Raw genomic sequence first — 24,033 nt, forward strand, 5'->3', positions numbered from 1 at the left:
TACCTGTCACAGTTACATTCACCTTTATTCAACATGGATGTGCTCAGAACTTACTTTCAGGTAGTTTATTCAAGACTTTCCGTAACGCAATCCGCTAAGTAAACTGTCCTTAATGCTTACGGGTCTGAGATGGGGAAATCTACCTTGAACAAACTTCATCCCAGATAAGATGCAACATAAGAACTCCTGTATGACAGCCCCCCTTAGGCCTTACATAACCCTCGTGACATTGTGGCACACTGTGTCGAAAGCATCAGGAATGAGGATGTTTTTGGGAAGCTGGAAGTTCTGCAGTATCATCTGTCCAGACTTGCCATGTGTGTGGCTCAGGAGTTACTACATGTATCACTTTCTCCCAGGCATCTGAACTGTGAGTCATACAAACCGAAAGCGGAAGGCAAGTGTGTGAACAAAGCAGATGTAGCTGTTTATGGGGTTTCTCGTCACCTTTACTTAGCCCTTGTTTTTTCTGTATGGCCCCTCCCAGGGCAACTAAGTTTGATCCTTTCGCAAGTCGGGGGAGCTGCCACCTCAGCGACCACCTGGGATGGAGACCTGGCTGTTAAAGGATGAAACCTCTCGTGGGTGACTCTCTGGAAGTCTCCATGATTTAAACTTCCACCTACAGCTGGAAGCCTGGCCACCTTTGTTTTGTTTGACTGAGAGGAGCAGGAACATCCCACCAGCGGTGTGCTTAGCATGAGAGACACACAAAAATGTCTCTCCGGAGCTCTGGTTGTCCAGGGGCCGCCTGCAGCCGCGGACAGGCCAGTTCACAGCTGAAAAGCACATGCAGAGGGAGAAATAGTTTCCAACCCCAGAAAGCAAACCTGAAACTAGATCCGTGCAGACGGGCTCCTGGAGCTCACATGGCAACCCTCCTTCTCCGGGTCTGATTGCAAGCTCGAGGCTACAGTCTGTTATCAGCTTATTTCTTTTACCTCCAACAAAACCTGAAATGTGGTCTGTCTGAGGGGGAAACTGGGGAAAATCAATTTATTAAATAAAAAAACAAACCCCAAACAAACCAAAACGTTACGAGGCTACATAAACAGTAAACTACCGTTGTGTGGACGTGACAGAAGCGGCTACAGCTCGCACCGCAGGCCCCGAGCGCTGGGGCTGTGTGAGGGGCTGCAGCTCGGTAGCGAACAGCGCAGGGGAGCAGCGGCCAACCGGCCGCCATGGAGCGCTTACGCCACTTGCGCAGGTACCGCGGAGCTGCCTGGCGGCCCCACCGGCCCCCAGCGTAGCGGCCTTCGTGAATACCGGTGCTGCACTGCGGCGGCGGCGCGGCGCAACCAAACCCCCGCTCCCCCCCGCCCACCCCGGCCCTGGCACCGCCCCCCGCCTCGGCTGTGATTGGCAGGGCGGGCGGAGCGCTCGGCGGCGATTGGCGGGTCCCGGCCGGAGGTGGGGTAGGTTGCGTGAAGGGTGATAAAGTTAGTGGGGCTGCCGGGGAGCGTCCGAGACGCGGCGGCGGCGGTCGGCGCTCTATGGAGGTGGCGGGGGGAGGCGTCGGGCCGGTGCTGCTCTTGCTGTGGTGATTCGGAGACTCGCCCTGTCCCGCGCGTTCCCCCCTTCCCCTCCCCAGCCCCGGTCCCCGGCTCCCTTCCCCTCCCCCCCCTTCTCTTGCCTTTTCCCCTGCCCTTGGTAGCCGCCGGGACCCGGGGAAGCTGACAAGGCCTTAGGGAAGGTGAGAAACGCGTGAAGTGGTGAGAGGAACGCGGGTCTGGGACCGGGAGGGAGCGGGGAATGCTGCAGCTGCAGCCTAAAATGGCGGCTGCCCGGCGTGGCCGCCATTTTCTCACCGGCTGCTTCTCTGTGGCTCCCGCACAAAATGGCGGCCCGAGCCGGGGGACGCTCCCGCTGCCGGCTTTGGTAGTGCTGCTGCCGGCTTGGGGGGTCCCGCCGCTGCTGAGGGAAGGGCTGCAGGAGCTGTGCAGCCCCCACCGGGCGCGCAGGGGACGCTTGAGCAGCAGTGTTAGAGGTTAGAGCGAGGGAGATGGGGTCGGGTGGTGCTGGTCCGTAGGGACGGTCCCTTTCGAGGATCGGCTCAGTTTGCACAGTTGCAGGATGGTGGTCTGGCTGCGCGCTGTGGGCACCCACGCTGCCCCACTAGCTCCCCTTCCAGGGAGTAGCCTCGGTTCACGTAGCAGGCTGCGGATCCTTAGGGATCCGCATTACCAGGAAAACGTGGCGAGAGGATTTTCTAATGTATGGGGGGCTTTTTATTGTTTATTCTTTTCTCTTGGCTCCTCGTGGGAGGGAAGAGCGGGCGCTGCCGAGGCGCCGCGTCAGCCGGGCAGCAGCCTCGCCCACGTTTCCTGTTGCGGGGGTGGCGGTGCAGGGCGATACCGGCAGCTTCCCGCGGGCGGACCGGAGGGGGCCGCCTCCGTTTGGCGGCGGCTGCGGAGCGGATCCCTCCCGGAGAACAAAGAGCGGGGAGCGGGCGGCGCCCGCCGGGCGGGGCGGGGCGGGGGGCGGCGGTGCCGAGCGGTACCTGCGGGGGGCGCCCTGCGCGCCCTCAGCCCATTGTTCGCCGCCGCCGCCATGTTGTGTCCGCTCCTCGTGCCCGCGCCGGGCGGGCGGCGGAGCCTCGGGGGGTGCCCGGCGCTGTGAGGGGCTTTGTGCGTTCCCCCTCCCCTCCCCCCGGTCGTTTCTGTCCCCGTGGTTAGTTTCCTGCTACGTGAGCGGTGCAGCGAGATTTTTTTTTTTCTTAGTGCAAGCTAAAATTTGACGGGGGGTTGGAGGGGGGTGGGCGGTACCTTTTTTCGTTATTTTGCACCTTAGTAGGCAGTTTAGACGCAGATTACATCCCTTTTACTGCGTTAAGTAGTGCGTTCTGTGGTCTGGTGCTTATCACTTCAAAACTTGGTTACTTTGTGTTACTATAATTAATCATAGTTTATAAGCCATGTTAATAAAGGATTAGTTATGCTGTGTTAAAAAAACCGTACATGTTATTTTCTGCAAGTGCTTTTCAGAGTGGACTGGGTAAATAAATATGAGGCTCTTCCTGTTTTAGTCTGTGATTCCCTTATGTCTGTTCCCTGACCCCCGTTGGAAAACGTGGCTGTAATGGTGAAATTGGCCTTTCTGTGATCACTCCCAAGTATCAGGATTATCCCAAGTATTATAAATAAGATTTTTCGTACCTTTTGTGAAGCTCAGTGTTTTAGAGGTTCTCGTTCTTAAGCAAAATTTGTACTTTTATTGTAAGTTAGACACTGTGGCTGATAGTAAAACAACTATAATATGAATGCTTGGTTTGTCTTTCTAGGTTTTGTTTTTCCCCACCCCGTCAATTTAATTTTATTCTTTTGAAGATTCTTCGTTGTCAAGCCGCCAAAGTGGAGAGTGCGATTGCAGAAGGGGGTGCTTCTCGTTTCAGGTACTAATGCCTTTTGTTTGATGAACAGTTGGCAGTGAAAACTGTCCTTTGAGAATTGAAATTCTTAGGATGTTTATACCAAAACTGAGATGTAATTGAAAGCATGGAGTTTTTGAACTTAGCAAGGATTATGTTTTTTGTTTTTTAACAGTGCTTCTTCAGGCGGAGGAGGTGGTAGGGGTGCACCTCAGCACTATCCCAAGACTGCCAGCAACAGGTATGTCATCTTGGTCTCTAATTTGGCGTGATTTGAAGGCAGAGCATGCTTGATGGTGAATTCAGAACTGAAAATAGTGCAGCTTTAGAGTTGCAAGAGGGACACCTACTGAGTTGATAACCTTATGATGTTCTGCAGTCTGTGTCTGTTAAAAGTGTGCATTCTGGGTAATAGGTGCACAAACTTGCTTGCTCATGCCTTTTACTTAAAAAGTTTAGAGGGTTTCCTCTGGGGTATGGGGTTTTATTGTTGAGTGAGTACTTTGCTGTGCAGCAGATGCTGCTGTGTTGGCAGGGCCAAGTGCATGCTTTTAACAAAGCAAGCAGCAGAGTTGGTCTGAGTAAGGCAATACTGAAAGGTTAAAAAGCCAATTTTTTAAGTCATTTGTTTAAATCATATTCTTCAAAATTCTACAGCGAGTTCCTGGGGAAAAACCCAGGGCAAAACGCTCAGAAATGGATTCCTTCACGAAGCACTAGACGAGATGACGACTCCGCAAACGACAAAGAACGACATGATGCAATCTTCAGGAAAGTAAGAGGGTAAGTTCTTCACAGGATTACTTCTTTCTTTCCTTACTGCTTTTGTTAGCAATGTGTATCTAATAAATGGGCTGGAGGAAAGGAACTCACGTGGGTTGAGTTTGGGAGAGGTGAGTCCTTTAGAGAAGACAAATTGATCATCTAGCAGCAGCAAACACTTGAACCCTTTAGAGTAATTCTTCTAAGAGGACTGGAATTTTCAAAAGTACATTATCTAAACATCTTCCAAAAAATAGTTGAAACAAAAATTGCACTTCTTTATTTTTAGTAGGCTTAAAAAGTAAAGATAAATGTGACTCTGAAATGACCTGTAGCATGCTTACAATATCTGTATTCTTGTTTTTGTTTGTTCCTCTTTAGCATACTAAATAAGCTTACTCCTGAAAAGTTTGACAAGCTATGCCTTGAGCTCCTCAATGTGGGTGTAGAATCTAAGCTCATCCTAAAAGGGGTCATACTGCTGGTAAGATGGCTGCATTTCTTTAAACTACATTTTTCTTGCATGTTAAAAGTCAGAAGGCTGGTTGGTTTTGGTGGGATACAGAAGTAGTATGTCTAATGCATGTGTGTATTTGGATTATCAAACACCACCTCACACCTGCTTTCTGTGTGAGAAGGGTGTACTAAGGAGGAAGTAGGTTTAATGCTTAACTTGTTTAGAAGTTTCAAGAATCACTAGATGTGATTGGGGATTCTATGACAGGCTTTTTAAAAATGTGAGATGCTAGTTAGCAGTCCTGTTTCTGTGCCCCTTCACTGCCCCCTGCCCTTCCTGTTTTCCTGAGGAGCAGGCCTTTTGGTCTTGGAAAGGCTTCTGCAGGTGACTTTTTGGGACACTGATGTAGGTGTTATGTTGCTTTGTTTAATCTGAGATCAGATTGGCAATGCTAACATAGGTGTTGTGATGATCAGTTTTGTTGACCAAGGATTATCGAGGCTCTTGAATAGCATAGAAGAGCTTTTTCCCTTCACTTCAGACTAGCGTTAAACTACATTAATTCTGTGCTTCATTTAGTAAAAAATAGTTCTGGATCACAGTGGTAGTAATGCCTTCTGTCTTCCATCTCGCTTTCCTAATAACATTTGCATCCTCCTACATGCTGCCTTACTGCAAATCCATCTGTTCAGATCGTAGACAAAGCCCTTGAAGAGCCCAAGTATAGCTCGCTGTACGCTCAACTATGTCTGCGACTGGCAGAAGATGCACCCAACTTTGATGGCCCATCAGCAGAGAGTCATCCAGGACAGAAGCAAAGCACAGTGAGTGTATCTGTCAATCTGGAATGATAACTCTTGCTAGGATGTGCAGTTGCACAGATTAGCTTAATTGTTTTCTTTGTTCTCTTTTTTTAGACATTCAGACGCCTCCTAATATCTAAACTTCAAGATGAATTTGAAAACCGAACCAGAAATGTTGATAGTAAGTTTTAAAACCACTTTAATACAGCATTTGTCTTTTCCCACAGCCACACTAAACAGGCTTCTTTGTTTTCCAGTCTATGATAAGCATGATGGTCCCCTCCTCCCCGAGGAGGAGGAACAGAGAGCCATTGCCAAGATCAAGATGCTGGGGAACATCAAATTCATTGGAGAACTTGGCAAGCTTGATCTTATTCATGAATCTATCCTTCATAAGTGCATCAAAACAGTGAGTATCCAGATTGGGGCAGGGCCAGGAGTGAAATAGGACTTAAAAAAAAATTGTTATGCTGCTTTGGGAATGTTGAAGCATAAAATAACATGTAAATGTTTCCTGACAATCACCTGCCCCCCACTGTTTAAAATGATCAGTCTTTTGGCATGATTAAGAAGTAAAATTGGCTTTGTTCAAAGCCATGGGAATTGTCTCCAAGAGAAGATGTAGTTTGGCCCAGAGAGAAATACCACAGGTACTTAAAAGTACATACACTTAGGAGTAATAAATACTTGAATTAGCAGTTCTTAAAGTTATTGTCAAGTCCATTTGCCTTTAGAACAAGATAAAATGTTTCTGTATTTGCCAGTGTACTAAGTTTGTTGCTTATGAATTGTTAATATGCCTAATTCCTCTTTCAGCTTTTGGAAAAGAAGAAGAGAGTCCAACTCAAAGATATGGGGGAGGATTTGGAGTGCCTCTGTCAGATAATGAGGACAGTGGGGCCTAGATTAGATCATGCGAAAGCCAAGGTATGTGCCTATCCCTTGCAGTCACTGACCTAATTAAATTATGTGGCCAGGACTTTGATTGGCTGAACCTTCTGTATACAGTATTCATAAGTACAGAACTGAGGTTTGACTTTCAGAGAGGAGTGCCAGCTATGGCTCCTGCATCAGGAGATAGCAAAAGCAGTTCATCTTTGGAATGGTTTTTAACGTCTTCCTGGGATGTAGTTAGGGCCATCAGGAAGTCAGAAATGCAAGACTGTTGTTTCTCTAAACATGGCTTGAAATAATGTCATGAACTATTCTGAACACAGCTGATTTGACAGATGAGTTCTGAATGTAAACTTGAAATGATGTCAGAGTAATGAGGATTTGGGCTGTGTTATTTATCTCTGACTCAGATGTCCTGATGCATTAGCTTGCTTTAAACTGGACTGCCATCAAGGAGATAGAGATGGCAGGAAAGGGCAACCTTTTCTATTATTTGATCTTGGGTGTCTTGAATGAAAATACTCAAGACACTGACAGAATTACTCCAACTTGTAATTTTGTTCCCCCAGTCCTTAATGGATCAGTACTTTGCCCGTATGCGCTCCTTGATGTCAAGTAAGGAATTGCCAGCAAGGATTCGTTTCCTGCTGCAGGTATGATGGTGAAATGGGTTGTACTGCTGCTTTTTTCTTGTGAAGTTGTCTTGAATCGTTTCCTTATAATCTTTTATGTTCCAAGGATACTGTGGAGTTGAGAGAACACAACTGGGTTCCTCGCAAAGCTTTTCTTGACAATGGACCAAAGACTATCAATCAAATCCGTCAAGATGCAGTAAAAGTAAGTGTTGCATGTGAGGTCTCGTGCTTGGCTTTGCTCTGTGTCCCAAAACCTACACTGCACTTGTGAGTAGTTCTCATAGAGTGTGACAGTCGGCTTAAGGGTTAAAATCAGATGTATTTCTGTAGTTGAGGGCTAAAAACTTTAACTTTTTGAGGGACTGTGAGTCCATACTAATAAAAATTTACAATTCCTGTTTTAAAGGATCTGGGAGTTTTTATTCCTGCTCCTATGTCTCAAGGGATGAGAAGCGACTTCTTTCTGGAGGGACCCTTTATGCCACCCAGGATGAAACTTGACAGGGACCCACTCGGAGGGCTTGCTGATATGTTTGGACAAATGCCAGGTAGGCTGGAACTGCAAACCTGGTGGGGGTGGCTGTGGCTGTGCTGTACTGAACAAGAACTAAAGCTGTCGTTGGTCTCGTCCAGGTAGCGGAATTGGTACTGGTCCAGGGGTTATTCAGGATAGATTTTCACCCACCATGGGACGCCATCGTACAAACCAACTTTTCAATGGCCATGGGGGTCACCTCATGCCTTCTGCTCAATCCCAGTTTGGAGACCTAGGCAAATCTTTTCTGAAAAGTCAGGTAAGGAAGATATTCACACAGTGACTTCAGCTTGTTTAGGAGCTCTTCCTCAGATGCGTATGTTACGGATTATAGTCTGCTAATGTTAAAAGACTTATTCAGATTTGATTCTCATAAGAACTGATGCTCAGCTGATACAAAAATTCTAAACGACTTTTTAAATTGTGCAGAAGATGAAAGCAATACACTTTTTTTGTTGTTTTTGGGGTTTTTTTAACTGCAAGAAAAGGTGCATGTGGCTTTGGTGGGTCAGAATGGTGTGTTTTATTTAAAAGATAGCCCTGTTTTTAGGGATAGTTGCTACTCTCCCACCACCCCTGCTCCTTCTTTCTCCCTTCCTGGCAAATAGAATCTTTGTTCTCTGGTCCCTGTGGTACTACTTACCATATGATGTACGCCACTCCATCATCTGCACTTCTTTCTCTATATCTCCCTTTCTGAAATAGGGGCAAAGCCAGCTCTACCATACCCAGAATCAGGGACTCTTATCCCAGCAACAAGGACAGTCGAAGGATATGCCACCTCGGTTTTCTAAGAAAGGACAGCTTAATGCAGATGAGGTACATGACATGCCTACATTACTTAAAGCCTATTCTAAGTATTGCCCAATGATTATAGCAAGACGCGTTATTATGAGGACTAATGCTGGAACTCTTTCTTCTTCTTCTTCTCCTCCTCCTCCTCCTCCTTTGTCCCTTCCTTTTTCACCTTACCCCTCTCACTTTCCTCAGGGTATCCAGCGTCCTATGAGCAAGACTGAGATATGAGGGCAATTTTTTGGGGTGTCCCTTCCTTCCCCCACACTTCCATGAACACTACTCTGACATCAGTTCCCATGCATCATAGTCATAACAATACATTTAATTAAAAGTTCAGAAAATCCTGAACTTCACAAACCCTGAAGTGCTGGACCAGGCTAAATATTTTTTTTGTTTTGTTTAGAACTGGCTAATAGGCAAAATTTCAAATGCAAAGTAAAACTGCATTGTGATTTTGAGTGTTAACCAGACTTGTATCCCGACTTCTGAGCAATTGGCGGACTATTATCTTGGCTGTAAAATACATCAGCAAACATGCTGATTATCTTCTTGGGTCTCTAACATACTGCATCTAAAAGGAGCATTTCCAGTTCTTGATACCAGTGGAACTAAGTACCAGTAACTTGCTTTTGGGGGAATTTCAGGACACATGTGGCTTAATCTGTATTCAGGTATTAACACTGTAGAAACGAAGTCGTGCTTCAGTGAGATCACTTGGTGTGAGTCCACGGCTGTGTTTTGTTGGTCAGAATACTTGAAACAGTTTGAGTTTTTTCTGACTTATCTGTTTACAGATTAGCCTGAGACCTGCTCAGTCTTTTCTAATGAATAAAAACCAAGTGCCAAAGCTTCAGCCCCAGATAACTATGATTCCTCCCAGTGCTCAACCACCACGCACTCAGACACCACCTTTGGGACAGGTAAATACATAAATCAGTGTATGTTGTTGGCTGTACTCTTCATGCTTGCAAAACTTAATTTCTAATGGGGGAAGGGAGAAGCTTTTGATTGCACAGAGCAGGACATACAGAGAGAATGTATGAAAACACAGTGATTTGACTCCCATCTGCCTTCGTATGTTAGATGTTGTTCAGCTTGATATAAGCATAGGTAGATGTGCTGCAAAAAATCAAATTGTGGTATCTTTTTTTCAGCCGCCTCAACTTGGTCTTAAAACAAATCCACCGCTTATACAAGAGAAGCCTGCAAAGACCACCAAGAAACCACCTCCTTCTAAAGAAGAGCTCCTTAAACAAACTGTAAGTTAGTGTGTAATAGTGATTCTTGAAGCCTTGTATGTGCTCTTCACAAAGAATGCTCAACTCTGCCTTTTTCCTTTGCAGGAGGCTGTGGTGACTGAGTATCTGAACAATGGAAATGCTAATGATGCTGTCAATACTGTGAGAGAAATGAGAGCTCCGAAACACTTCATTCCTGAGATGCTGAGCAAAGTAATCATTCAATCCCTAGATAGATCAGATGAAGACAAAGAGAAAGCAAGCACCTTGATCAGCTTGCTCAAGCAGGAGGGAATAGCCACCAGTGACAACTTCATGCAGGTACTGCGGTCTTACAGTCTTGCAGTCCTTGTTTCTTGGCTCTTCGTGGTGGGTGGTGTGTGTAAAGTCAGCGTGCAAATTTTTGATAAGTCACAGTGATCTGGGGAGGTAAAATAATGTTTAATCCTGTGAGGGGCAAATGAAGTGACAAAAGGAAGAAATGTAATATTTGGGGAACCAGAAACTGGGAACCTCTTTGGAAGTGGTTGAACGCAGAAAAGAAACTTGAGGCTCCTGTGTAGTACAGGTATTAATTACTGTCCACAGGTACAAAATTACTTCAGAATTTCAGCTTGTGTGTGTACTGTTTCATAGGCATTCCTGAATGTATTGGACCAGTGCCCCAAACTGGAGGTGGACATCCCATTGGTGAAATCCTACTTAGCACAGTTTGCAGCCCGTGCCATTATTTCAGACCTGGTGAGCATTTCCGAACTGGCTCAACCACTGGAAAGTGGCACCCATTTCCCTCTCTTCCTGCTCTGTCTTCAGCAGTTAGCTAAGTTACAAGACCGTGAATGGCTAACAGAATTGTTCCAACAAAGCAAAGTGAATATGCAGAAAATGTTACCAGGTAAGAGTTGCCACGTAGCTCTTCTGACACCCGATCCTAGTGCATGCGAGATGTTTGCCCTCTAGTTTATGCCAGAGTAAAATAAAATACAGGGTTATCTTGGTGGAGTCACCTGTCCTCGTTGTTGGGAGTGGTGTTTGCTAAGAGATGTTTAGAACCATGAACCACTGAGTGCAGCTCTTGGTCAGCACAAGCCCTTAACCTGTGTGTTTTACTTGTCAGAAATCGACCAGAACAAGGACCGCATGCTGGAGATCTTGGAAGGGAAGGGGCTTAGCTTCTTGTTCCCGCTTCTGAAACTGGAGAAGGAACTGCTAAAGCAAATAAAATCAGATCCATCCCCTCAAGCCATCTACAAGTGGATTAAAGATAACATTTCACCCAAACTTCATGTAGATAAGGGATTTGTGAATATATTGATGACCAGGTGAGATGTTGTTTTGCTGTAGTTTAGACACCTGTTCGGTAAAGCTACTGACAGGTCAGTAACTGTAAAGCCTGACATGTAGCACTGTGTGCAGTGCACAGGGAGAGACAGATGGTTCTAAGTGAACCTCCTCTTAAAATCCCGTTGTATTTGAGAAGAAGAGCAAGTCTCTGAGCTTGCATCCAGGGGAGGTGTTTTCTTTGGGAAGAAGTCTAGACTAGACCTGTGTGTTTGTAGAGTCATAATAGAGGCAAAACAAGGATTCTTGTGGTGTGCTGTCAGCCACAACACAAATCCCTGTGCGTGCACCTGACTACTGGTGCAAGCAGGAGGCTATTGGTAGTAATAGTCAGCTGAACTTGTTGTCTAAGGTGCTCCATTTCCCAGTTTACAGAACTGAGCTTTGCTTTTCTTTGTCCAGTTTCTTGCAGTATATTTCTAGTGAAGTAAACCCACCCAGTGACGAATCAGATTCTTCATCTGCTCCATCTAAAGAGCAGCTAGAGCAGGAAAAACAGCTGCTTCTTTCCTTCAAGCCAGTAATGCAGAAGTTCCTCCATGACCATGTTGATCTGCAAGTGAGTGCTTTATATGCACTCCAGGTGCACTGCTACAACAATAATTTTCCAAAAGGTGGGTGCATCAAGATCTTCCCAGAACTGAACTTGTATCTGTGTATGGCTTTCAGGCTTGTCACTGCATCTGTTGAGAAGGTGATAAAGCTAACAAAGGTTTAATTTACTTCCATAGGCATGTTACTGCGCTTCTTTGTTCATTTCTATGACATGGAGATCATTGAAGAAGAAGCCTTCTTGGCATGGAAAGAAGATATTACTCAAGAGTTTCCAGGGAAAGGCAAAGCTTTATTCCAGGTAAATTTGCTAATATCAGAGTAGAGATTTGGGGTTGTGATCTCTGCTGCACTGGAGTTCTTGAGAACACTTCCAAAGTGTCTAAAAGAGCAACGAGGCTGGTGAAGGGACTTGAGCACAAGTCCTATGAGGAGAGGCTGAGGGAGCTGGGGTTGTTTAGTCTGGAGAAGAGAAGGCTTTAGAGGTGACCTCATCACTCTCTTCAGCTACCTGAAGGGAGGTTATAGCCAGGTGGGGGTTGGTCTCTTCTCCCAGGCAACCAACAATAGGACAAGGGGACATGGGCTCAAGCTCTGCCAGGGGAGGTTTAGGTTAGATGTTAGGAAGAAATTCTTTACAGAGAGGGTTATCAGGCGTTGGAATGGCCTACCCAGAGAGGTGGTGGATTCACCATCCCTGGAGGTTTTTAAAAAGAGATTGGATGTGGCCCTTAGTGCCATGATATAGTAATTGGAGTTGGATCAGGGGTTGGACTTGATGATCTTGGAGGTCTTTTCCAACCCAATCTATTCTATGATTCTATGAAAGTGTCTAGCAGCTTGATGGAGTATTTCGCTGGGGAGGAGTTAAGCAAGATGAACTAAACCTTTTTGATTTATTGGAGGCCTATGAGTAGTGCAAGTGTGGCTGAAAGATTTTAAAAATCAGTTTGGTGGGGGGAGGAAAAGCAGTGTTCTGCAGAAGTAGCTAGTGGGGAAATAATTCCTGCTCCCTTAAACGAGTTTTGTGTAACTGCAGGTAAACCAGTGGTTAACCTGGCTGGAAACTGCTGAAGAAGAAGAATCTGAAGAAGAAGCTGACTAAAGAACCAGCCAAAGCCTTAAATTGTGCAAACATACTGTTGCTATGATGTAACTGCATTTGACCTAACCACTGCGAAAATTCATTCCGCTGTAATGTTTCACAATATTTAAAGCAGAAGTATGTCAGTAGGATATCCTCTGCAAAAGGTTTTTGTAGTATGTCTTAATAGTCTACAATAAAAATATTTTAGAGTATCTTTAATGTTTAGATAACAGTGTATTAGCAGCATGCAATAATTACATCATAAGTTCTCGAGCAGAAGCAGTCTGTTGCAAGGGTCTTCTTTGCTGCCAGTTATCATAGGCTGTTTTTAAGTTAGAAAACTGAATAGCAACACTGAATACTGTAGAAATGCACTTTGCTCAGTGTAATACTTGAGTTGTTGCAATATTTGATTATCCATTTGGTTGTTACAGAGAATCCTTAACTGTAATCGATGGTTGGTTGTTGCCGTAATAGTATATTGCCTGTATTTCTACCTCTAGTAATGGGCTTTATGTGCTAGGTTTTAATATCCTTGAGCCTGGGCAAGTGCACAAGTCTTTTTTTTTAAAAGGAACAGTTTACTTGCACAAAAACTGATCGGCTGAAGAGATGGTTTAATGCCCTTTGGAAGAGGTTTTTGTGGGTGTGAAACATGGCATGGTGAGAAATTTGAATTGGTCCCTCTTATAGTACTGAAATTAAGTCTACTTAATTTATCAAGACATGTTCATGCCCTGATTTTATATACTTGTATCTATCAATAAACATTGTGATACTTGACTTGTTTCTGAATGTCTCCCAGTAGAAAAGCTTTGGACTGGTGATTAGTTCACTTAAGAAAGGAAATATCAGTGGGAGTTGCTTTAGATGGGAGCATCTTGAAATTATTTTTACACTCATTGTCTGAACATGCAGATGAATTCTAAATAAGGTCACGGACAAGATTAAACACTACAGATGTGTTATGACAGGAGAAAAATGATGTAATTCTGCTGAATAAGTGGTAGGGGTTTGCCTTGTGGTCCAGTGTATGCTTTATCAGTGAGTATGTGCTTTTTACCTTGGTAATGCTTTGAGCTTCCCCAGGCCACATGCATGTTTTCAAATTAAATGGCATTGTCTGTTAGCTGCCTGTTTCTCAAATCAGATTGGCAAAAAGTCCCTACAAAGGAGTTCAATGATGTTGCATTGTACAGGCTTGAAATGTCATCTATTAAATACTCAAAATACCTTACTTCTTAGAACCTTGTCCCTAGTGAATTTTTTTTTGTCCTCGCTGATACTCAAGACTTCACCTGTTGCAAGGTGATGTATTTGTTAATGGCAAAACAATACTGTCTCCTGGGTTTGCCAGTGATGGAAGTGCTTTAGTCTATAAACCCTTCTTAACCACTGGAGACAAAGTGGAGCTTTTCTGTGACTGGGAGAGTTGTGCCTTGGAGAGCAGGTCTTGGCTTGCTGTGAAGAGCTTCCCAGGTACAGTCCCAAGCCAGTCCCAAGCCCTGGTCTCTTGCACACTGTCAGCCCGGGTGTCTCAGGGTGCCTCAGTCACTTGCTGTACCAGCTCAGTAAATCAAGGTAGTGTGCTTCCGTAAGCCAAGTGTATTTGACAGGAATTGCTACCACAAGTTCCATGACACTGCACTTTCAGAAATGTGTATGTAGCAGTGAACAGGAGAGCAGGATAGTTCTGTGAAGTCTGGCTCAGGGGAGACAGGAGAGCCCCAAGTGCACTTCGGTGGTTCAAGGTTCAGAGCTGGCTTTAGGTGCAACTCCTGTGTGACAGTGGGAATCACTGGGGCTTCAAAAAAAGTACTTAAAGCTATGGTGTTCCTCCCAGGCATGACAGAGTGATCTGAAATTTATGACTATTTCCTATCTGTAAAGTAATGTTGTCAATGCTGGAACTACTGGCATTGCAGAGTTTGCTCCTCCCTTCATATGTGGTCTCAGGGAGATAAAGGTGGGTCTCAGGTGTATGTCTGCTGTACTCACCAAGGTTCTGCAGTTAAATACAGGATAGGGGTACATAAGTACAGTTACAAGGTTCATCTATTAGGAATAAATTCAGAATAATTCTGTTTTAGAATTGCAGCTTTACTTTGTAGTAAGATGCAGTGAACTTACACATTGTTTCAGCAGCAGGGTGGTGCTCCTCCAAGTTTGTTAGTTTATCTCTAAGTTTTGCTGTTACAGCTCACTGGTTAGTGGTGTTGGCTGCTCTAATACAAGTTTTGTGTGCTTCAGGTGTAGGTTACTAGACAAACAGTGCACTGCATGCCCATGTGCTGTGGAGTTGGAAGTCTGAAGAACCACAGGTCATGAAAGAACAGTCCTAACCAGTAGTTTCCAACTAAATTCACTAGAGGTGGAAGAAAAAGGCAGTAGTAGAAGGATGTGCAAGTAAAACAATTCCTAGTCAAAACTATAGAGTAGATCCAGAACCTGTACCTAAGCTTTTCTGCCAGGTTTTGGAGAAGGTGAAGCTGGCAGCAGCTGTAGGCTGTTGGAGTAGTGTAACTAAGTCTTGTATTCTTGCCCAGCCCAAAATGGAATTACTACAGTCTTCCATACTTGTGCATGAAGGCTTTGCTGCTTGGCTTGTTTATAACTAGTCACTGTGTTGGGAATTCTGTTGGAGAAAACTCCTGTGGGATAGAACAACGACTAAACACACAGAATAGAACATAAACAGTAAAATGCCACTAAACTCTGGGATTATTTACTGCCATCGTGAGACACTTGCAAAGTTTACATTTAGTTAGTGTGATCAGATCTGGGTTCTTGAAACTGGTATAAAAATGGTGCTCGTTGCAGTGTGTATATCCAAGTGGTATTTCCCTAGATAAGGAGATCTCCAACTGCTTGTGGAGTTTTTAGTGCTCAAGTCCAGTGCTGTTGGCTAAGTGATCTGGAACAGGGGATGGGTGTTGGGTTGGTCTCACTTCTGTGTTCTTTCACCTACAAGTTGCATTGTACTTAAAATGCAACTTTTAAATGTACTTTTAAATAGCAAAGTCATAGCAAAATTAAACCAATATAATTGATCAATAATGATGACTTTTATTGATAGTCATTTTTTAAAATGTTAAGGCGTAACTACATTGGCAGGAGAGTGGAAGAAACTGCTATTAAACACATTTCACAGCAGTTCAGTTTATCTTTGAAATCCTGGTCTAGGTTGCAGTTCCCACTCAGGAGCCTTTACTGAACCAACAGTTGTGGGTTGGTTATTGAAAATTACCTGTCGTGGTGAATTCTCACCTGCTCCTAGTGAGTGTCACAGTGGGACAGCTGCTGCCTTGTCCCTCTTTATACCAGTAGGAGACCATCTCCTTTCCAAGCTGCAGGGCTGCTTAGGTATTAAATCTGCGTTTCAGGAGTGTGTTCTGATCACAGAACCATGGAATGGCTTGAAGTGGACCTTAAAAAGTTGCCATGGGCAGGGACAGCTCCCAGTACACCAGGTTGCTCAAATCTCCATCCAGCCTGGCCTTAAACACTTCAGGGATGAGGCAGCCACAAGTTGTCTGGGCAACCCGTTCCACTGTTGTACCACCTTCACAGTGAAGAACAAATATTTTTTTCTAACCTAACCCCGCTCTCTAAGTTTGAAGCCATTCCCCCTTCTCCTGTCAGAAGTCTCTCTTCAGCTCTCTTGCAGAGGAACCTTCTGCAGGCTGAACAACCCCAACTCTCAGCCTCTCCTCCTGGGAGAGGTGTTCTGAATCACCTGATCAGTTCCTAAAAGTCAAAACATCTTCATAACTCTGCACAGGCATTTTTGGGGGAGAAATTTCAGGAAGTCTTATGGGATTTGGAGATGGGTGGGGGGGTTGGGTATGGAACAAAATCTTTGAGTGTGGCTGAGCTGACCTGCTTTTTTAGCAGATGGAAGCTTCCATCTGAATGCTATTTAGATTTGGAGGGATGTTTTCCCCAGAGCAGTGAATAAATCCAAACAATCTGATCATTTCGGCAGAGTCTTGAATAGTTGATGTAAATTTTTAGAACACATCTGAAACAGGAATTATCACAGCGTATGTTGCAATCCAGGCTCGCAGCTGCAGTGACTGATTAAAAAAGTGAGTTTATTGCCAATTCATGCTTATTCTCAAAAATGAGTTCCCAGAGAGCTGGTGCAGTGCAGTGAAGCGGAGGGAGCTCACGTTTACAGGTACCTGAGAAACCTCCTGTTACTGACTGGCTGCTGCAGTGTTTACTTCAAATGCTGCATCTCCTACGTACAATTTTATTTGAATGAATAGGGGAAATGGCAATTAGAGTTCTGGGAGACCAGTGGCAGAATGGGTCATGATGTCATGCAAAGACTGTGTACTCAGTCACCGAGTGCCCTTGGCTGAAGCTTCTTCCCTGCCCTCACATAAATTGCCAGGTCCTTGTAGCTTTGTTGGTGCTGCTTTTTGTCTGGAATGATGTTGGCCAGAGAGCAGAGGTTCACAGCAGATACAGGCTCAGTTCAGGGGTGAGATCTCCTGAGGGGCATATCTATAGCCTGGAACAGCTACTCAGATGTTGCTTCTTCAAAAGCAAACCAGAAATGGTATCTGCAGCTGAGCTCTGAGCTGCAACAGGAAAGGAAAGCTCTAGCAGAGCTGCAGGCATCAGGGTTTAACTGTAATCTAAAGGAGACTCAATCAATACGGCCTTAAAGGTTCTGCATGGTGGTTCTACATCTGCTTCCAGGACAAGATATCCAAGAAAGTTTGCCAATCCTTCAGAAATAGCTGCATTTGTTACTTAGTAAGATACAGACCACTTCCAGTATCTCCCTGGATCCTCTCCTATCCAGGCATTCCAGAATAAGTTTCTCTTCTAAGTGACCAAGAAATCTCTAAAACAGAAGCAGGCCTTTACCTCTGAGAGTCAGGGACACTGAGTAAGACTCCTGAGGTAGGAGCTCCTTGAATAATGTGGCTTTTAAGTGGTGATGCAAAGGGACACAGGCTCGTCTGGATTCAATTTAGAGAGCGCCCACATCCCTTTCCTTTAACGGAGGGGAGTTGGAGACCAGGGAACTGTTATTTTTAATGAGTTGACGAGGCAGCCATGGCAACAGTTACACTTGGCATAAATACATGGCCAGAGTGAGGAAAGCAGCCATCTGAGTGGGATTTTCATCTTCAAATATTTTGCAGTTTAGAACAACGTCAGTCTCACATTTAGTTTTTGTTTATGTTCACAATGGAAGCGTCTGAAGGATCTGATGTGTGAAGTATTCACACGATTTTGTTATCTAAGCAGCTATGCAAAACACTTGAGTTTGTGAAACAAAAAGGGATCTTTAACTGGTTTGATAAAGTGTGTGGAGGATGAAGTTTATAGAGTTCGTTCTGTTAGAAAATGGATGGTTTTTAAGGACAAAGTGAGATTGGAGAAGCGAAGGGTAAATTAGCAAGAACATGGAGTTAAAACTGCAATACAGGTGAAGGCTTGGTCTCCATTTCTGTGGTGATTTTGTTAAACCCTGTAAGAAATGATTGCATATTCATAGGCAGTTGAAGATTTAATCACTTTGGAGTGTAGAATGCTGGGTGACTGGCCTTTCCTGGAGAGGAACCTTGCAGATTTAAATGTTCACAACAATGCTAAATTACACAATCTTAGAGTTCAGTGGGGTAGAGGCTTGATTTCTGCTCTGAGCCAGGGCTGTCATCTGCCTCAGCTCAGGGGCCCGTGGTATCCACTGAAAATACATTTCATTGGAATTGGTCCCCCTAACATTTCTCCCATATAATAGTCAAGTTACAAACCCAAAGTCTAACACACTTTTGTACTGGGAATTTGCCTTCTGGAGCAAATGAACTGTGCAGATTCCTGTGGTGCTGCACTGCCACTGTTATTCAGGATAGGTGCCATCACCTAAATCTAAGGCTGGAGAACCCAATCCGAGCTGCTCCTTTGGAAAGCAGTTGCCTCCACAGCAGAGTCACAAATGAGGCATCAGGTACGTGTTTAGGCCAGCTCTGCATTCTTTCACAGAGGCATAAAGCACGGGAAGGACTTAAGGTCTTGGGCTTTTCTATATTATTTTAAGCTTAGTGGTTTGCTGAGTTAATATTTCAGTTTCTGGGTAACAGGAGAAGCATCGATACTAATCCCCCCTCCCAGTACTGACAACAAACCAGGAACCATCCTGGGGTACAGCTGACATCTGAACCTTAAACAGCCCTGTGAGCCAAACTGGGAAGTGCAGGGCTCTCTCAGTTCCATACCAAGAACACTTCTGAAGCAGGGAGAGCCCCAGCCAGGCTGCTGGAGGAGACAAAGCCATGAGGGGCAGGGGAGGTGCACTGCACTTTTTGGGCTGTAGAGAAATGATTATTCACTTGATCAACACAGCAGTTTCATTTCCTGCTCCAGCGAACGTTTCCATGGTGACCTCCAATTTCCCATAGTTTTCCATCTATGGAATTGATGCAATTTAATTTTCAAGACCATGAAGTATTTAGCTATGATGAAAGGCCATTCATAAATTCCTCGAGATAATTATCTCAGTAGATATACAGTGGGAGTAAGGACCATAATGCAGTAACACCCCAAAACCCCCTCCCTTTCCCTGCAGGTTGGCACATTCCTGCAGAGGCCCACTGGAATCCACTGGGAGTGATTGCAGCAATTCAGGGGCTGGAATGTCTCTGATAAAATACATCAGTTATATAAGTACAGAATAGGCTATTATATCAGCTATCCTTATGGAATTGCCAGTGCAAATTCCATAGTAACCTTCATAAAGGACTGAAGCAGAACTCAGTCCAGAAGTGGGCCAACATGGGAATAATTTGCTATTTTGCTTCTCCTTGAAGACTCTACACACTTAATCTGGTTTGTAAGGGGAAATGTTATTAATTCAAACTCTTCCTTTCCCTCTTACTTTAGAAACAGGCTGCTCCTTGGATCACACGTAAATCTAGGTAACACTGTTATTTCTGACATCCTGTGAGCTTTGGATTTCATCTTTAAATAAGGAACATTCAAGACACTAAATGATCGAGTTGAATCCTGGTAATACAGGTGTTCCCTGTGCAGTAAAGCACACAACCAGCAGCTGAGGAATCAGACCCTGGAAGCACTTACTGGGCTTCCCATAGAACCCAGTGCAGGCACTGGAACACCTCAGGCTTGCACGTGCCAGGCTGAGACCTCTGTGCCACCAGCACTGCACCGATGAAGATAAACACTGTGCACTCACCCCAGAGCCTCTGAGAGCTCCACCTTGATTTCCCAGACACTTTGCTCAGTACTTCACAGATCCACAAGAAGCAATCCTTAAATTTAGGAAGGAAATTTCCTGTGAAGGAAATTTGCTGTTGGTATTCGCTGAAGTAGCAAACCTAAAATCCAATGTGGAAATAAACCTCTAAACGTAACAAAAAACTCTCATAAAAGCAAAAATAAGAAGGGAACTGGTAGATGGATGCCATGCCTGTTTGTGGAAATCTCCCTTTCAGTTCCTCAGTGTGATCAAGGTTCATGTAAACTTGATCCTACTGGATTGTTACTGGGAGGAGACAGAGGGGAAAATTGCATCTAAATTGGAAACTAATTCAAATGAATAACAAAGAAAACATCTGAGCTACTGTTGTGCTGTGTGGGATTCCTCGCTTAACTATCCAAATGCTGAGTGTCTAGACAGCTGTACAGAGAGAAACAGGTTCCTCACAGTGACTCATCCCACCTAACTTAAATTATTACCTTGGGAGGGGATGATTTGCCCTCTGGGGGTGCCAGTCCATGGGCCTCTACAAGGTGTCTAGACTGCTAATTTTTAGATGTCTGAAGATAACTAAAATTCACCTAAATCACCTGGCCATATAACACTGAAATAAAATGTGCCATAATTCTGTATTAACACATAATTGTACTGCACACACACCGTGCTGTCCTTGTTCTGCCAGGACTGGGCACATCTATGTTGTGACACCTGCTGAAGGCACAGCACAACTGTCCCAGAAGAGCAGTAGCATTAACAGGTGCCTCTCGGTTCATCAAGGCTAAGTTTTAAATAGATAGGTTCTGTTTTGATAGGACACTGAAACCCAGTCCCAAACTGCATTGGGGGAACAAGCTAAACCTCCTGCTCCCAGCAATGTTCTATAAATGCCAGTGTCTAGAGATCTGGAATTGCTAGAAGTTCAAATCCTTTGCACTACTCCACCGATTTTCTATTACTTTCATCATTAAAAATTTACACTTTATTTCCTCTTTAAATTAATTCATTTCAACTTTTAGTCTATGAATCTTGCCTTGCTTGTGTTGGTAGAGGAAAATTTAGGAATATGATTGATCCAACCCTAAATTTCAATCTAATTTTCAGTATTAGATTGATTCATCTTTGGAAAGGAAATTTTAAAACCAATATGGGAATTTTCTCTATAGAGCACCTATGGTAACCCATTTCATTACCATTTTAAATTTAGATATGTGACCCGTAAGATCTGATGCAGGAAATACATCTGTATGGGGGAAAAAAAGACAGCAATACACATCATGAAAATCTTGAGCAAAACATCTCCCAGGGTCTCTAAAATTAATATTTTTAAATATCGCCTTTCAAATGCTGATTTTATCAAACTATTAATCATTATATACAGATTTATTTTGTCTTTTTGTTTTTCCTTCCTGATTTTTCTACTTCTGGATACTTCAGGAGTTTTTCCAAAACATTGTGTTTCCACATCTATAACCCACATTCCTTTCCCTTCTCTCCTTTGCTCTATCCAAGGGTTTCTGCCTTTCAGCCCTCACATCCCCTGCAGCCTCTTCAGCTGCTGCTGCCCGTACTGTGAGCCCAGGGGAGACAACTGTTGTGAAATCTGGAACCACCAGAAAGGAAAAGAAATGCACACGTGCTTCTCCACTCATCACCTTGTAGATGTGCAATCTCCCTCCTCATTTTCCATCTTAACCGTTCGAAGATGTGAGATGAGTCCAGCGAAACCTAAACCCAGAAGGTTTGAATTAGAAATCTTGACACATAGTAAAATTCTGGTTTGTTTTGATTTGCTTTTCCCCTTTTGTATCTCTGGGGGACTGTCCTTCAGACATCCAGACTTTTCACTGCAGCCACAAGGGCTGCAAACAACCCAACAGAAAACCCCAACCAAGAACAACAAAACAGAAAACCCCAAAACACTGAACAGTGTTAGTTCTTCTCATTCTTGCAGGTGAGGTTTAGCAAAAGCACCAGGTAAAACAAGAACTGGGATCAAACAAGGTGGCAATACTGGATACAGAAGCTTGATGCTCTTCTTCTCAGGCTTTAATCAAAAGTAACTTCTATGAAGCAGACAGTAAATAAAGAAGTCTTCTAATCTGACAAAATTCACTAGATTTATCAATATACTGATACCTTTTAATTAAGGCACTTACTTGCCTTTAAATTTAGATTTTTCCTCCCCTGATTCTTTTCATGCTCTACATTACTGTTTTCAAAGATAACTTTCTTCATTATTCCATGCAGCCCATGAGCTACTTAGAGCACACAAAAGGAAGTATATGCCACATGTTGGTTGCCACTCCCAGCAGAGAGATGCAAACCAGAAGGGTTTCTGCTTTCAGAAAAAGAAATGTACTGGCTATGGAATAACCAGCCCTGCTGAACCTTTTCTCCTATACCCCAAGTTGTAACACTAGCTCATTTTAGTCATGTCAGATTTACTAATTTTTAAAAAGAGATCATAAAAATGCATCCTCTGAACTATTAATAGAAGCAATGTCTGCATTTGTAGCAATTAACAGCACCATAAGACAGTTGACCAGGGAGTTGACAACAAAGATGATTACAATTGGGCATTAAACTAAGCCAAACTGGAAGGTAGAGGGAAGGATACTAAATATTAGGATAATATTAGGAGATACAATCATTGGACTGCATTTAATGCAGTTGTGGTTCACTGATTGTGAGATCTGTGACCCTGCAGGTTTGTCAAGAGAAACATTTCCAAATAACCCCCAGAACAGAATCTATGTCAGGACCTACCAGGTGTTTGAAGGCAGAGCATTCTTGGTGTGAAGTCCCCACCTCTCTGTTCGCCTCTAGGTTCTTCTTTTAAACTGTCTCAGTTATGGGCTGCCTCCTTTTTCTCTTGAAAATGCTGCTCCTGGTCATGAGCTTCTGCCCAGGATTTCTCCACCTCTGCTAAGGGTGCAGCACAGCTCTGCTTCCCGCTGGGAAGTGCACAGCTTTGGCCTCAGCTGCAGGACATCCAACGGAGGAGATGTTCTATAACCCAGCCTCGAGCACAGCTTGAACACTGAGCACAGGTTCTGCTTAGTTGGGCAGCTCCTTCCAGAAATTCTGAAAGAAACATCTGACCTGGAACATTTGTCCTGTCCCTGCTGTTACTTCGGTGTGATGGAAACCCTTTGCAGCAGCCACCTCCGAAGGGATTTGGAGCCCTGCCAGTGCCAATAGCAGAGGAACTGGAACCTTTCTGGTCTGAGTTCCCTCAGGCACCACCTGTGCTTCAGGGCACAGGGACATCTCTTCTCTTTCCCCTCTACACTAGAAAAGCTCACTACTCTCACAGAATTATCACACATTAAATTAGCTCAGTCTCCCAGGGATTTACAAGTTGGTCACTTATCCGTATTTCTGGATTTTGAGAGGATTTTTTGTGGGTTTTTGGTTCTGCATCCCACACTCACCCTCGCTCCCACCACCGATGATTGCTCTGTGGTTGTTTTGGTTTTGTTTTTTTTTAAACAAATCATCACAGGGAAGTTTTCCCAAACAAAACAAATGCATGTGATTATTTGGCAACCTCAGGGATTGTGCAACTACAACCACAGCCCATGCTGAAGCTCTCCTGGAGATAGCGATTAATTGCCCACAGAAAATACTCAGTAAAAGCAAAGCAGCTTCATAGCAGTTTACTTAAGACAGGAATTGAATCAAGGCCTGCCTGGCCAAAACCCAGCCCCTCAACATGGGGATCAACAACAAAGATCGGCTTTTAGCAGTAAAGGTTTAATTCTGTAAGACAATTCTGGCCCTAATTTGTTTGCAAGTCATACTCTTGGCCAGGCCCTTCGACCTTTCTACTAGTAAAGTTATGTGTTTATAACCTTCTCTTTTTAAATTAAACCATTCAAAACCAAAATCAGATCATTTTCACTACTTTGTATTATGAAGGTGGAGAAAGAGGCTGTGGTTCTATTACTAATCAAGCAACAACATTTGCCATTTTATAATCAACTTATGCTCCAAGGACCTTGTAGATCAGACAAAAATCCTGTACAACTCAGTAAGAAATCACCCTGGCACAAAACAGCTTCAATTCTCTTTGAGTCACACAAACTGTGAAAGGGGAAAAATGATTGCTCCTTGGCAGATCGGTGTCAATGAGAACATGACACATGAAATTCAGTCCTCCTGACTGTGGTGGGTTGACCCTGGCTGGACACAAGGTATCCACCAAAGCCACTCTCTCACTCCACTCTGCAACTGGACAGAGGAAAGAAAATACAACTAAAGGTTCATGAGTTGATATAAGGACCAGGAGAGATCACTCACCAATTACTGTCATGGGCAA

The 24,033-nt window shown here is 44.1% G+C and overlaps 1 protein-coding gene, 1 long non-coding RNA gene and 1 other non-coding gene across 3 annotated transcripts; 2 read left to right on the plus strand and 1 right to left on the minus strand.

Annotated features, from left to right (window-relative positions):
• Window positions 1-1,280: 1,280 nt before the first annotated feature.
• EIF4G2 (eukaryotic translation initiation factor 4 gamma 2) lies at window positions 1,281-13,716 on the plus strand (the record flags this gene model as incomplete). The annotated part of the gene is made up of 22 exons (XM_027651081.1): window positions 1,281-1,418; window positions 3,330-3,394; window positions 3,546-3,611; window positions 4,028-4,153; window positions 4,514-4,616; window positions 5,282-5,413; window positions 5,507-5,573; window positions 5,650-5,801; window positions 6,209-6,319; window positions 6,856-6,939; window positions 7,025-7,123; window positions 7,328-7,469; window positions 7,555-7,715; window positions 8,162-8,275; window positions 9,049-9,174; window positions 9,409-9,513; window positions 9,598-9,813; window positions 10,129-10,387; window positions 10,610-10,814; window positions 11,236-11,447; window positions 11,565-11,686; window positions 12,425-13,716. Coding segments are annotated over 22 exons (2,871 nt in total), but the record flags the coding sequence as incomplete, so codon positions are not given.
• Window positions 8,317-8,488, plus strand: LOC113950959. The gene has a single exon (XR_003528947.1). It is a non-coding gene; the product is annotated as a small nucleolar RNA SNORD97 (small nucleolar RNA).
• Window positions 13,717-18,660: 4,944 nt separating the features above from the next.
• On the minus strand, window positions 18,661-22,806 carry LOC113950919. Its single transcript, XR_003528933.1, has 4 exons — window positions 22,479-22,806; window positions 21,365-21,437; window positions 19,689-19,787; window positions 18,661-18,902 (listed from the first exon to the last, which is right to left on the minus strand). It is a non-coding gene; the product is annotated as an uncharacterized LOC113950919 (long non-coding RNA).
• Window positions 22,807-24,033: the final 1,227 nt, after the last annotated feature.

This window comes from Corapipo altera, unplaced genomic scaffold (genome assembly GCF_003945725.1).
Source record: "Corapipo altera isolate COAL_440 unplaced genomic scaffold, ASM394572v1 78, whole genome shotgun sequence".
Classification (NCBI taxonomy): Eukaryota; Metazoa; Chordata; class Aves; order Passeriformes; family Pipridae; genus Corapipo; species Corapipo altera.